At 51.0% G+C, this 15058-nt stretch overlaps 2 protein-coding genes across 2 annotated transcripts; both read left to right on the forward strand.

Annotated features, from left to right (window-relative positions):
* Positions 1 to 1192: 1192 nt before the first annotated feature.
* MIND_01330200 (C2H2-type domain-containing protein) lies at positions 1193 to 6152 on the forward strand (the record flags this gene model as incomplete). The annotated part of the gene is made up of 11 exons (XM_037369752.1): positions 1193 to 1547; positions 1594 to 2099; positions 2153 to 2357; positions 2405 to 2633; positions 2681 to 2819; positions 2867 to 3042; positions 3090 to 3721; positions 3768 to 4339; positions 4538 to 4637; positions 4688 to 5075; positions 5222 to 6152. The coding sequence occupies 11 exons, from the start codon at positions 1193 to 1195 to the stop codon at positions 6150 to 6152; spliced, it is 4233 nt and encodes a 1410-aa protein (XP_037213748.1).
* A 4569-nt stretch (positions 6153 to 10721) lies between these two features.
* MIND_01330300 (uncharacterized protein) lies at positions 10722 to 11966 on the forward strand (the record flags this gene model as incomplete). Its single annotated transcript, XM_037369753.1, has 7 exons — positions 10722 to 10808; positions 10873 to 10947; positions 10999 to 11103; positions 11153 to 11512; positions 11568 to 11735; positions 11790 to 11905; positions 11957 to 11966. 7 exons carry the CDS (start codon positions 10722 to 10724, stop codon positions 11964 to 11966), a joined length of 921 nt encoding a protein of 306 aa, XP_037213749.1.
* Between the last annotated feature and the right edge of the window lie 3092 nt (positions 11967 to 15058).

A 15058-nucleotide genomic window follows, 5' to 3' on the forward strand; every position in this document is an offset into this window, starting at 1 on the left:
CGCGACTTGTCTCCAGTTCACAGCCACACCACTCTTGGTTTTTTTGGACCTGGGTAATCGTCAGAGGTGATTCCGTGATGGTGAACAGATACCTGGGGCCGTCCGAACTGGAAGCGTGAGTCGCCTTGCGTTTTGCAACCGGTTTGGGGTGGGGCTGGTCGATGGCGTTAATTGCAGCTCGGAGAGGGGCCTAAGTTTGCGGGTGAGTTATCATTCTGTGGTTAAACTCGACTGACCTTCTCCTTGGCCTTGCTTTTGGCCTTCTTCCTTTCCGACGCCTTCTCGACAGCTGTCGTCGCCTTCTTGCTCTTCCCAAATTTTGCCTTCAACCTCGCCAGCTCACGTTCGTACTCGCCATTGTCGACCTCAATTGCCATCGCACTTCCCTCACTCTCGGAGCCGTCGGACAAATGGCTGCCAGGGTCGATGTATTCGTCGTCGCCATCGCCGTCTCCGCTCACGCTGCCTTCGCCTTCGCTCTCGTCACCTGCAATTCGTTTGGGAAGGTTGTTGGGCTAAGAAAAGTCAGTCTGGCTCGGCAAAATCACGATGACAAACCTGGTTAACGACAGCAGCGTCTTCATCGCTGCCTCTGTAGTCTGCGGAGTCATCTTGGCCCGCGCGCTTGGGGTTGCGGGACTGGAACGCAGGTGTATAAGAGGATGAATGGGACAGGAATTCGACTTACCGCCTCCTCCTCATTTCGTTGCTTTGCATGGGTTTGGACCAGATTCTGGTGGCTTGGGGCAAGGTCAGGCCGATTGGAGGACGCGGCCAAGGCTTGCTGCTGTTGGCGGACACGTTTTTCTGCGGCAGCCGCTTCTCGAATGCGTTTATCGTGCTTTTCTTGGGCGCGTTTTTCCTTGTCAGCCTTGTCTGCTTCCTTTTGGAGGCGCTGCTGCTCCATCTCCTCTGGGGTTCGGCGCTTCTGGCGGTTGTCGTTCAGGATCTTGCCAGGGCGGTGGTCTGAAGTGGAACGGCGATTACGCTGGTCCATGGGGGCGAAGGGAAAGAAGCTGGTTGTTATTGGCGCACGTGCCGCAGCACCCTCCTACGCCGATCTGACTCGTTTCAGGTGGCTCCTATCCGGCTATACGGTACGGATATACTGTCCATTTGCGGAGCAGCGCGGCTAAATCCCTTTAGGCTTTCACCACTATCTATTCCGCAAAGTCTTACACCCCACCAGCACATGCCTCGAGCTTCGAAGCCAAAATCGCCTCGGCGGGGCAATCGCAAGACTATCCCGGACTTGCCATGCCAGTTTCCTGGCTGCGGGCGGACATTCAAGACTGCGTCAGGCCTCACTCGCCATGTTCGGGCTTATCACGATAATCCGACCGAAATCGCGGGCCCTTCGACAATGCCCTTCGACAACCCTTCCCCTAGCGAAGGATCGAACTCCGAGTCAGGAGCATCTCCCTTGCGCGACAGCCCAATGCCCGCTTGGGAACCACGTTCTTCAACCCCACCTGCAAGCGCTAGCGCTGGAGAGGGCAATGGGCCTGAGAACCACTGGCGGCGGATCCATCACCCATTTCTTACTGGTGCGTGGTAGCTGCTTTGAACAGGATGACTTCTCATGTGTGATAGGCCGTCCATGCGATGAGAATGGTGCATATCTTCCCGCAGGGGAACCACCACAGCCGCGACACGATCTCGCGCCGGACGAATGGGACCCGTACGAAGACCTGGTCCAGTTCCGCCTTGCAGACTTCGCTTTCCGCAAGGCTCAGATCTCCGGCTCCAACATCGATGAGCTGCTGGAGATTTGGGCGTTGGATAAGCTCAAGTCCGACGAACTTGCTCCATTCGCAAATGCCGACCATCTCTATGAAACCATTGACGCAACAACGTTGGGCGACGCTCCTTGGAAGTGTCTCGTCACCGACCCTGTCTCCACTGCCGCCAATGCTCCCGAGTGGGCCCGACGCTCTTATGAGATTTGGTACCGCGACCCCGAGGTCGTTGTCAAGAATCTCCTCGATAACCCGGACTTCGATGGGCTCTTCGACTATGCTCCCTACATCGAGATCAACCCAGAGAATAAACGGCGCTGGTCAGATTTCATGTCTGCAAACTTCGCATGGTCGCATTCTGTGAGCAATACTTATTACTTTCGTGACTTATATAGAGGATTGAATCTCTCCAGGACGACATTTACAAGGCGGATAACTCTACCGCAGGAGCAATGATCTGCCCGCTGTTTTTTGGCGCAGACAAAACCACTGTCTCGGTCTCCACCGGCAATATCGAATACCATCCAGGGTATATGGCGCTTGGCAACGAGCATAGTACTCTCCGTCGAGGGCATCGAAATGGTGTTGTCCCATTCATCTTTCTCGCAATCCCCAAGAGTCTGTACTGCCCTTTCGTCATTGCCCTTGCTGATAATCTCCGACAGGCGATCGAAAGTATGACAACGATCCTGCATTTCGAACTTTCAAGCGCCAGCTATACCATGCATCTTGGGCGGCCGTTCTCTCATCGCTGAAGCCCGGAATGACCCAGCCTGTTGTTCGCCGCTGCCCGGATGGCCACTTCCGCCGGGTCATTTATGACTTCGGACCATTCATTGCTGACTACCCCGAGCAAGTTCTGCTTGCTGGTGTCGTTCAAGGGTGGTGTACAAAGTACGTCTACCTGAATATTGTTTCACCAGATTAACACTGAAATCTAGATGTACTGCCCCTGCGCATGATCTTGATGGGTCAATATCAACAGCGCGAACGTACGACAACACGGAGGAGCTCATCGCGGCCTTTGACGGTGATGTAAAGACACTTTGGGAAAACTATGGTATCAACGCCGACGTAATTGTATGGGTTTACTCTCAGTTTAATGTCTATTTGCTTAGAGTCTGTAGCCGTTTACGACTGAGTTTCCGCGAGCCGATATCCATGAAATGCTTTCGCCCGACCTTCTGCACCAATTAATCAAAGGCACATTCAAGGACCATCTGGTCGAGTGGGTGGGGGAGTACTTGTCGCTGAGTCACGAGAAGGCTGAAGCGGAGAAAATACTTGATGAAATAGACCGAAGGTAAGGTATCGCACACGTTTAGTTGGGAAAGCATCTGAGGTTGATAGAATTGCTGCTGTTCCGGCATTTGGTGGCCTCCGACGCTTCAAGCAAGGTCGGCGATTCAAGCAATGGACGGGGGACGACTCAAAAGCACTAATGAAGGTGTATCTTCCCGCACTCAAGGGTCTGGTCCCACCTGAGATCGTCCAGACACTGAGTAGTTTTCTGGATTTCTGTTATTTGGTCCGTCGACAAGACTTCGATGAAGATACGCTCGATTCAATCGATGCTGCGGTTGCAACCTTCCACAAGCGTCGCGAGTTCTTTCGCACAGCAGGTGTTCGCCCTGATGGATTTTCATTACCCCGTCAGCACTCTATCCTGCACTACTGCTGGGATATCAAGCGATTTGGTGCGCCGTATGGCGTCTGTTCTTCCATTACTGAATCACGTCATATCACTGCTGTCAAAAAACCATGGCGTCGCTCAAGTCGGTTTGAAGCCTTGGGGCAAATGCTGCTCACGAACCAACGCCTTGACAAGTTAGCTGCAGCACGTGTCGACTTTGAAGAGCGTGGCATGCTGCGTCCCCAATTTCCTGCTCTCCCAGACAAGGTCAATGCAGAGGACGATGCAGATGAAGAGGCGATTGATGGGCCACGGGTTGAGGGTACGGTCGTCCTTGCCCGTACACGAGGTCTGTTTCAACTGACATAGTTGCAATTGCTGATATTCAAGTATAGAGCGTTCTTACCCCTCTGATCCCGACGATCTTGGTGTTCATATCAATGTCCCGCAGCTTCCTGACCTTCTCCGCACATACCTTGACATCGATGCCAACACCAGCCTTGATGACATTGAACACCTCTCTGTCTTCCATTCCGCAATCGCCAGTTTCTACTCCCCCAGTGATCCTTCTGGTATCCGTGGAATGAAACGTGAGCGTATACGCTGTACACCCTCATGGCGAAAGCATGGTCCACGTCGTGACTGTGCCTTCATTGTGGAAGATGACACTCCTGGCTTTTCTGGCATGAGCATTGTTCGTATCCGACTGCTCTTCTCATTCACCTACAATGGTGTCTATCATCCTTGTGCATTGGTGCGGTGGTTTAAAAAGGTGGGCACCCGTCCTGACCCAGAGACGGGAATGTGGATTGTTGAGCCAGACATCCGGTACGGGTCTCACTTCATTACGATCGAGCACTTGGACACTATTCTTCGCGCGGCCCATCTTATTCCTGTGTTTGGGGAACGTAATATTCCTCATGACCTCCGTTATACTCACTCTCTTGATGCCTTTCTTTCATTTCATGTTAATAAGTATATAGATGCACATGCTAATGAGATTGCATTTTAATGTCCATTCTTTATCTGGTGTTTGCTCTGGGGGAATGTCTGGGACACCTAGTACCAGGTAATTTTCTGGCCAGTCTGGAACTAGGTTGTCCAGGTCTGCCAGACCCCCCAGACCCCCCAGAAAAATTTAGTTTTCCTGATGTATAGCGTCCAGGCCGACCACTACAAGCTCATCCGCCAAATCGGCGCTGCGAGCACGGTCCTCCTGAAGAACACCAAGAACGCGCTGCCTCTTAGCGTGCGCAAGCTCAAGCGTGTGTATAACCTTATACTGGTTCCGTTGCAAATGTTAATATGTTGCTAGGCGTTGGAATCTTCGGCTCCGACGCCGCTCCTCACCCGGCGGGGCCGAATGCTTGCAGCGACGGGCAGAACGACAAGGGCTGCAACGAAGGCACTCTGGCGATGGGCTGGGGCTCCGGTACCGCCAATTTCCCCTACCTCGTCGACCCCTTCGCCGCCATTTCGGCGCACATCCGCTCGATCAACCCCACCGTCGTCGTCGAGGGCGTGCTGTCCGACTACGCCTACAATGCGATGGCCCCTGTTGCGCGCAACTCGGACGCGTGCCTTGTCTTTGTCAACGCGGACTCGGGCGAGGGCTACATCAATGTGGGCGGCAACCAAGGTGACCGGAACAACATCACCCTCTGGCATGGCGGGGAGGCACTTATCGCCAATGTCGCTGGCCAGTGCCCCAACACCATTGTCGTGCAACACGCTGTCGGGCGCGGTCACCGTGGAAGACTGGATCGACCACCCGAACGTGACTGCCGTCCTTCAAGCCGGGCCTCCCTGGCCAAGAGAGCGGCAACACAATTGTTGATGTCTTGTTCAGTGACAGCCCGCAGGCGACCAACCCGAGCGCCAAGCTTGTGTACACTATTGCGAAGAAGCGGGAGGACTACGCTGCGGAGGTGTTGTACACCAACAATGTCCCGAACAACGGCAACCCGCAGCTCACGTACGACGAGGGGGTCAACATCGACTACCGCTGGTTCGACGTCAAGGGCATCAAGCCGCGCTTCGAGTTTGGGTTCGGCCTGAGCTACACCACGTTTGGCTACAGCGGCCTGCGTGTTTCGGGCCATAAGCGCCGCGCTGAGGCGGTTTCCCGTCCGTCGTCGTCTTCTGCCCCGGTTATCTCGAGCAAGCCGTCTGCGTCAGCCAATTCGACCCGCCCGGTGTCCTCCGCACCGGCCGTCTCTTCCCGCCCCGCCAACGCGTCCTCCATCGCCGTTTCCGTCTCTGCCTCCGCCTCGGCGTCCTCCTCCGTCCGCCCCTCCTCAACCGCATCCGCGCCCTCTGCCGGCTCGTCCCCCGTCGGCGATATCGGCGGCCCAGCCGCGCTCTATGCGCCGTTTGGCTCGGTCTCCTTCACCCTCAAAAACACCGGCCGCGTCGCCGGCACCGAAGTCGCACAACTGTACCTCACATTCCCCGCTGCCTACAACGAGCCGCCCAGACTGCTCCGCGGGTTTTCGCGGGTGTTCCTCGGTGCGGGCCAGAGCAAGGGCGTGAGCATCCCGCTGCGGGTCAAGGACCTCAGCGTCTGGGACGTCGTCGCGCAGAAGTGGGTGCTCGTGAAGGGTGAGGTCGGCGTCGCGGTCGGCGCGAGCTCGCGGGATATCAGGCCAAGGGGGGTTCAAGTCTCGAATCATGGATATAGGGTCGGAAAGTTTTTTTCCGACCCCTGGGGGACCCCCCCCTCCCCCCCTCCTGCCATATCGGGTAATATGTTCCCACGATTTGCATCATGTGACCACTGATGCGATCAAAAAGTGGGATAAAAATTCAATCTTTGTGAAACTTTTTTTTGCAATTTTTTTTATATATGTATATGTGTATATATGTATGTATGTATGTACCTGGAACCTTCAAAAACATATGGCAGGCTATATCAGCTCCTCAACATGTTCACCTCTCATCAATTACCTGTCAATAGACCTATGACAGAGTGGGCTATCCAAGCTCATAGGCCTAAAAGTATATAGATATAAGTATAAGAGTTGTGAACTATAGAAATTGGAGTATATACACTATATTTCAGTGGCTTTACACCCATATAAGGCCCAAATCTTTCATATACAAAAAGTTTTTTTTACCCCCCTGGGACCCCCCCCTCCCCCCTACCCCATGTGCCTGATAAGGATCTTGAACCCCCCTTGTATCAGGCTGACGGGCAAGATGCAACTTTAGAGGGAGAGAGAGAAAAGTAATAGTTTGACTATTGATTATACCTGTTTGTTTGTTTGTTGTTATGTACTTAAATAAATGAGACACTCCTTTTTGTACATATAAACGACTACACGGCCCTTCCTTACTATATCGGGTAACATATTCCCATCATGAGATAAGATATAACGACCACGTGATTAATTGATGGTAACACTTCCTGGTTCAGCCACCTTTACCAGTGAGTTTGTCACTTCGCTGTAGCCCTGGATGCATTGGTAGAAGTTGGTGAACCCCACGAAAGCTTGTTACTGTACTATTTTGATCAATTCATCCTGTCCTCACATTGACTTTTTTGGCCGAAAATTTTCTGCTTGTCACAGGTCACAGCAAATTTCTTTGGTCCCAAACCATCCCAAAATGGTAATTTCCAAAACTTTCCCGTGCCTACAGCGCGCAGAACTTCCAAATAAGGCCGGAGGTCACACCAAATTCAGCCCTTGGCTGAATTGAACATTTCTGCCACACATGTCACAGGCCTGCAGAATTGAATGGAATAGTACAGTACTCTTATATTAAGCAGATGTTGTGTGAATGTATGCACATATTTGACGTCAGCTTTAGCAATTCATTTAATCCACATTTCCACTTTTGGGTTCACTGCTTTTGAACCCTTATTTGGTAAGAAAAGCTGCCAGTGTAAAGAGTCTAATTGGGACACAAAGCTGGAAAACTATGTAAAACTAAGATTTTGCAGCAAGTACCATAAACAAGTCTAATCTAAGGCTATTTGTGATCTTGGTCTTGGCTGTAACATTAGTATGTAGGGCATATAGACATTGAGATTTCATAACATCATGAATAAAATTGGCACATTCAATCTTCAAAAACTGTGAAGCAACATTTGAAGCTGGGGCATAGCCCCAGCCTTTCTAGTACATGCTTATCAGTGGAACCTCCCAGGCCTTTATCCCCTAGAGACCTATCTAACGCTAATTAGCACAAATTAGCACTAAAATAGATAATTTTGCTAGAATGTGTAAAGCATGATTAAGTATGATAATTTGGCTAGTAAAATCAATTTTATCCAGCATATAGTCATAGGACCATATATGACCACAATATACAATGATATAGAGTGAGGCTTGACAGGGCAGCACTGGTCTGAATTCAGGAAGTGGAAAAGATACTCTAAGTCCAGCCGAGCCTGATGACGAGAGCACATTTACAGGGCGGCGGATACAGGATCCATACCATCACGTACCATCATTCCTCCACAGTCACTGTCACAGACTGGACTTTTTCTTTCCTTTCCCCCAACTCTCCCCTTGTTTCAATGCGGTGGTGTCCAGAAAACGTGGACCAAAGCGCATGGCCATACAATGTAGAGCTCATCTATCGTAAGTTTGCTGGTTCAGCGCCGCCATACTAACTGGTTCCACAGCCCGCCTTCTCAATACCTCTGACAGGACAATGGCCTTGTAACACAGTCCAACCACAGCATCAGCTTTGCAGCTATAGGTATTGGGGAGTCGTGCTTCTGAGGTAAGTGGTCTTCTGGGGTTACTACATGCCAAGCTTACGACCCATGGCTGACGCCTCGCATGCACACCCGACACTCTGCCTCGGAGAACGGCGACATCCGCGTGCGGCGGTACACGCCCTGTAACTGCCCGCAGAATTGGGCGCTGCGCAAGGAGGGCTTTGCCTTTGGTGGTGTGTTGAAGTTTGCACTCTATGTGCACTGTGCTGACGTGGACCGATATAGTGGGCTCTGCGGGCAGACCATTTTGCGCCGCAGCCTCACACACACGCTTGCGCTTGTCCAAGTTGTCGTGTACACCGTCTTCTTCTTCCTCAGCGCCGTCTTCCACACTTGACACCTCCCTGAGTCTATATGGTGATAGATAACCTATGATCCTATAGCTTATGTATCTCTTGTACTATATCTACATTGAATATTTAGCGCTACGCAAAGACTGAAGGGGGTAGCAGAGAGTCCAAAGGAAACCCAGGTAGCTATCACAACACCATATTGGAGTGAGAGATTACACCTCTTGCAGGCCAAATACAAGTCTGAACAAATATGTGAACTCCTGCGGATACGTTTGCGGGCGCCGAAGGTGATAAAGGCTCAGAACACAGGGGGAGTCGGATAAGAACAGCGAGCGAGGCAAGTAAGGAAACTAAAATACAGGAACATGGAGTATGAGTATTTATACTAAGTGCTAAGCATAAGGAATATATGACCTTGCAGGGAGATCCGATGAAGTCTGCAGAATCTCCCTGTGGGATGAGTACAAAGGCATAGTACGTAAGCTACAGGGTTCTCACCCTTCTTCCTGACGTTGGGGTTCCACCCCAGAAAGGGGTCCGAAGTGCCACAGGAGGTACTTACAGAAGCCGTGTCGGTGTTTGTGGATCGAATGAGGGAAATGCGGCCGATGTGGCCATATGAGGGAAGCGAACGCCGGTTCGAACCGGCCCCAAACCAGCCTTTTTGGGAATAAACGCCGAACCCGGCCGAACCCGAGCTCCAGTTCGGTTCGGAAAGGGCTTTGGCCGAAAGTGAACAACACTAAACCGCAGTTTGGTCCGGTGAAGTTCGCATTCGGACCGAATATTCGGACCGGATGTGGCCATCACTAAAAACCCATCCCCTCGTGCTCCTTAGACCTCTTCGAAGTCGGAGGACCCAACGACCCAATATGGCCTGGACCCGACGCTGACAAACTTGTCAGCAAATATGTCAGCTATATCCAGAAATATGCATATTGATTAATTGTCTGTGATGGCATATAATGTGCACGAACTGTGCACCAGACAAGGTGTCTGGATTCCCATAAAAGGCAAGTCCGGCGTCAGCCAGAACGGCAAATCGCCTTTTTAGGCCTGGAGTTGATGGCGCATCGGACTTGCATGCATAACGGCGGCCGCAGGTGTCTATGCCAGGACTGCATGTAACACATAATACGGAGGATTAATCAAAATAGGACAGTATAGTTAGGGCTCCAACTATTTAGTTTTCGTTTACACCTCCAGGTAAACTAAACGGAAATGGTAAGAAAACATTTAGTAAACGTTTATTACAATTTAAAAACAGTTAAAAATGCTAATATAATCACATAGAATAATTAACAATTTTATGGTACATACTTGAGTTTATAAGGTTTATTTAAGTGAAGGATGTCATTTTCTCACTTGTAATACTGTTCTAGATGGGCATGTAGGCCAAGATTCATTGCCTTTGACTTATTTGATGCTGGATCATGTGATGGACTCCTGGAAGAGGAGGCCTACAAATGCCGCAACTATCCATATTCATGTAGGATGTATGTTCTACACTAGTATGCATGTGGTAACCAGACATATTCCTAGTAGTAACATGGTTATAAGCCTGTCAGCTATTGTTATTACTGTACTATTTAGATCAAGTGTCCGCCGCGTGTAACGCGTAACGGACACTGTCCGCTGGACAAGGTGTCCAGATTCCCAAAAAAGGCAAGTCCGGCGTCAGCCGGACCGAAAAATTTCCTTTTTCAGCCTGTTTTTGATGGGAATCCGGCCTTGAACGCGTAACGGAGACCACAAGTGTCCGCGCCGAGACCGCGTGTAACGCGTAACGCGGACACTTGATCTAAATAGTACAGTAGGGGATAACCATTTAAACCATTTGTTTTCATTTATTTACTATTTACATACTATGGTAAACTAAATGAAAATAAAAACGGTTATTACCGTGTACAAACATTTGTACACGGAAATGGTTGCAGCCCTAAGTATAGTTGAATAGGTTCATAATGTGTTCATATTTTGGCACCTGAATATGGTTATACTATACTACATATATATTAGTATTGTGCTAAAGCTCTGAATATGATAGGATTATGATATAATATGCCGGCAAAATGATGTAATCATATTTGGCCAGCACGGTGAAAGATGTACATGCCGTCATATAAACGACCGAGCATAATCATAATGTTGAACGGTTCATCAGGCGTAATGAACGATTCGTGATCGCCGCGGGCTTGCGATTGGCCGGCGTAAATAGCGCAGGGAGCGGAAGCCGCGGCACCTGAGCTTGATGGACATGCGTGGGGGCCGATGGAGCTACTGCGCTCTCTGTCTCGCTCTTTCTCCCCACCCACGACGACGAGTCGATGGCCGATAGCCCAAGTCCCGCAGCCCCAGCGCCGCCCGACTCTGAGGTGGAGAAGCTTAAGGCACAGCTCGACGAGGCGCGAAAGGTGCGGGTATTATCATAATATGATTCGTCTGAACCTCGACACTCAACGACCGTCGCTCGGGCAGGAGAACGCCGCCCTCCGCGCGGAGAACGCGGTGCTGACCAGCGTGAACGCGACGCTCATCGACGGGAACGAGCGGGTGCGTCGTCGTCATCCTCCCTTTCTCTGGCCGGCGCTTATCGATGCACAGAACCTCACTGCGCTCCGCCTCGAATACAAGCTCCTCGCAGAGGAATACGCCGCGCTGCGCGAGGACCGCGGCCTCCCGCCCGCCTCCCCCCGCGCGCCGCCCAAGGTACGCCTACTCCGCACACATCGCGTGGGAACGGACTGAGCGCGAGCAGACGCTCGACACGGACCTGATGCACGACATCAGCCTGTGGGAGCAGGCGGTCTACTGGGACGCGGCCGAGCAGCGCGAGGCGACGGACACGTGGGCCGCCGTGCCGGCGCCGGGACCGGCCGCCGCCGGCGGATGGGACGGCCCGAGCACCGAGACCGGAGCCCGGTGGGACGCGGCGCCGCGCGGACGAGGACGCGGTGCGCCTCCGGGGCAGACCCCTGCAGCTGGGGCCCCGCACGCGCTGAGCAAGTCGGCGCGCAAACGGGCGGCGGCGAGGGCGCGCCGAGAGTCGGCGCAACCTGACGGCCCGGCGCAGGCTTCGAACGGGGCATCCGTATCGGCAGGACCTGAAAACGCACAGGTGCATCTTATTGGCGAGGTCCTCTGGGGTTCTGATGAGCCGGTGTGGCCTATAGGTTAATATCAACCCACAGACGGCCGCCACCAGCCTAGCTCCGGCGATAAGTGGCGGCTCAAGCCGTGGCTCCGGCCGGGGCTCCGGCCGGGGCTCCGGTACTGGCTCCGGCCGGGGCTCCAGCCGTGGCCACGGTGCCAATGCGCCGGCGAACCGAGGGCGAGGCCAGGTACGTCGAAGGCCATCTCAATAAGTAGCCCTCTGCTGATGCACGGCACCACAGCCCAACCCGCAGTGGCAGACGACGCGTCAAACGCGCCAGGCACCGGCACCGGCACCGGCACCGGCACAGACGAGTATCGCGGCCTGGGGCACCGAGCAGGCGTCCGCGAACTGGGGGTGAATGAGTATTTCTTCGCGTTTGTGCACAAATTGTAATTGTATTGGAAGCCTGCTATGAATTCGACTTTCGATGAGATACAGTGGAAAGCTGGCGACGGTCAATCGGCCCTAAGCCGATGTTTGGAAGCGGAACAAAGGAACCTTGACAACGACAAGCACGGAGCAGACAAACGATATGTTTACGGCGGCTACGAGTCTACGACGCCGGAGGTCCCTTCCTGACTCCGTCTGAGAGCCCTCGCCGTTGTTGTCGTCATCGCCAAGAGGCGGTGTGATTCATCACATCACGTTGTCGAGATTGCTATCGGATCACGAAAGCTTTAATCATGCACTGCGGGAGTTTGGGAATAAACAGTGCCCCTTTCGATCCATTATACACCTAAAATCAATGTACCAAAAAAAGAATTTTTTTTATACCTCTATTTGCACCCAAAAGAAATTGTTCCAAATATGCCTGCTTATATGAGAAATAGATACTATAAACAGACTCAGTTTTGTCAACTGGTTTTGAGGCAGATCAAACAGCCTTTTCTAGACCAGTTTTTGTATCAAAACATGAACCAAAAATATTCACATATATTCACTTATATGATATGGTGCAAATAGAGGTATAAAAAATTTTCTTTTTTTGGTACACTGATTTTAGGTGTATAATGGATCGAAAGGAGCACCGTTTATTCCCGAACTCCTGCAGTGATGACCGTCCACGGCCTCGACGACCCAGCCTACCTCGCCCGCCTCGAAGCATGCTCACGCGAGCACCTGGCTGCCCCTCCACACCTCTCGGATGACTCGCGCGCCTCCACGACGGCTTTCCCCACCTCCAACGCGTGCAGGCAGTCGCCCGCAGCCTCTTCGCGCCCAAGGGGGTTCAAGATCATTATCAGGCACATGGGGTAGGGGGGGGGTCCACGGGGGGTAAAAAAAACTTTTTGTATATGAAAGATTTGGGCCTTATATGAGTGTAAAAACACTGAAAGTATAATGTATACACTCTAATTTCTATAGTTCACAACTCTCATACTTATATCTACATACTTTCAGGCCCATGAGCTTGGATAGCCCACTCTGTCATGGGCCCATCATCAGGTAATTAATGAGAGGTGAACATGTTGAAGAGTTGATGTGGCCTGCCATGTGTGTCTGAAGGCTCCAGGTACATGCATACCTACACATATACACATACACATGTATAGAATTTTTGCAAAAAAAAAAAAGTTTCACAAAGATTGAATTTTTTATCCCACTTCTTGATTGCATCAGTGGTCACATGACGCTGATCGTGAGAATATATTACTATATAAGGCAGGAGGGGAGGGGGGGTCCAAGTGGGTGCACATCTTTCCTCTTTTCCTCCACGGCGCTTATCGATGCGCAGAGCCTCACAGCGCTCCGCCTCGAGTACAAGATCCTCACGGAGGAATACGCCGCGCCCGCGCTGCGCAACAGCCACGGCCTCCGAGTCCCGCCCGCGCCGCCCGAGGTAAGCCCACTTCGCACACTTGCCAGCGGCACATGCCACAGACTGAGCCGCTACTTCAGACGGCCTCGGTCCGAAACTATTTTATTTCTGTTTGTGAAATTTTCAAATCAAATAGAAACACAAATATAACCAGTAATAAATGTTTGAAACTATTTGTAAATGGTTCTTCCCATCAAGCAAAATTGAGCTCTCTGCTTAAAAATTTTGCCATATATTATGTCAATTTTTATGACATATATGCATCTACCAACAAGAAACCTGTTCATTTAAGCTGCAATAGTCCCTTTCAATGTAAAATAGATATCAAAAGTGCATTTCCTATTGATTATACTATACTATCTAGATCAAGTGTACATGTTACGCGTTACACACGGTAGCGGCGCAGACACTTATGGTCTGCGTTACGCGTTCAGGGCCGGATTACCATCAAAAACAGGCTGAAAAAGGAAATTTCTCAGTCTGACGCCGGACTTGCCTTCTTTGGAAATCCGGACACCTTACCCAGCAGACAGTGTCTGTTACGTGTTACACGTGGCGGACACCTGATCTAAATAGTACAGTATTACCAAAATGTCAAAGATAAAATGGAGCTCAGTGCTAAGGAGAGGTAATATAAACTTCATAGTGATGAAATGTTGGTTCTAAAATGAGTGTAAATGTTTCCAAGGGTCAGAAGTACTTGGACCACACCATTGATATTAGTTTGAGTGTGTTTAGAGTGAAAACCATCTAAACTATTTATTTGTATTTTATTTATGTTTGCCCATGTTCACAAATGAAATGGGCATTTAAATGTTTATTACCATTTGTAAATATTTATAAACGGAAAGGGTTGGAGCGCTAGATACAGTAATGCGGGGGACAACGTCGTGAGTACATCGTCATGGTGTGATCTGTAGAGGCCCCTGCTTAACTCCATATGTTTCTTTGCGGTTGTGCACAAATTGCAATTGTATTGCAAGCCCGTTATGAATTCTGGACCTATGACGCCCGGGAGACGCCCAGCGATCTGCATGAGAAAGTGGTGGAGTTGTGGAGAACTGCGAAATGGGAATCACACGGATTCACACTGGGAAGTTGAGCAATGAACAGTGGTGGCACTGCTGTGGTGCTACTACTTCTTATAAGCTGTAATGTTCAGAGAGGAATACACAGGGACGCGGGGCCCCGGAAGGGCTGGAGCCCCAGGGCTTGGGCTTGCAGAAGTCGAAGCCCTGGCCCTAGGGCCGGCCCAGCAAATCACTACGAGTCACATGCATAGATGAGATACAGTGGAAGAGGCTGGTCAATCTAAGGTCCAATGTTTGGAAGCCGAACACACACCTGGTGACAAGGGGTATGTGCCGGCGCAAGCCGAGACATCAGAGGGGGAGGGGAGGGGGCCGGTCTGGTGGCCTTAATTCAGTTTTCTTTTATAGGGTACAGAGTGGCTGGGAATGTTATTAACAGTCTCAGAATGTACATAATTGTTATTGAAAGCAGATTCTGGTGTTGTTCTGAGGTATTTTGATGACAATTTCTTATTTGGGTGGTGATGACATGGCCGTGTCACACCCCAGTCACACCTGCAATAGCAATGTCATGGCTAAAATTGATTTGTGATGATGTCTGCAGGGTGAGTGTAGGTGAAGGGCACAAGAAGGGACCCTATATATAGAAGAAATTAG

This window comes from Mycena indigotica (genome assembly GCF_014461135.1).
Source record: "Mycena indigotica strain 171206Taipei chromosome Unknown Mind.scaff0015, whole genome shotgun sequence".
Lineage (NCBI taxonomy): Eukaryota > Fungi > Basidiomycota > Agaricomycetes > Agaricales > Mycenaceae > Mycena > Mycena indigotica.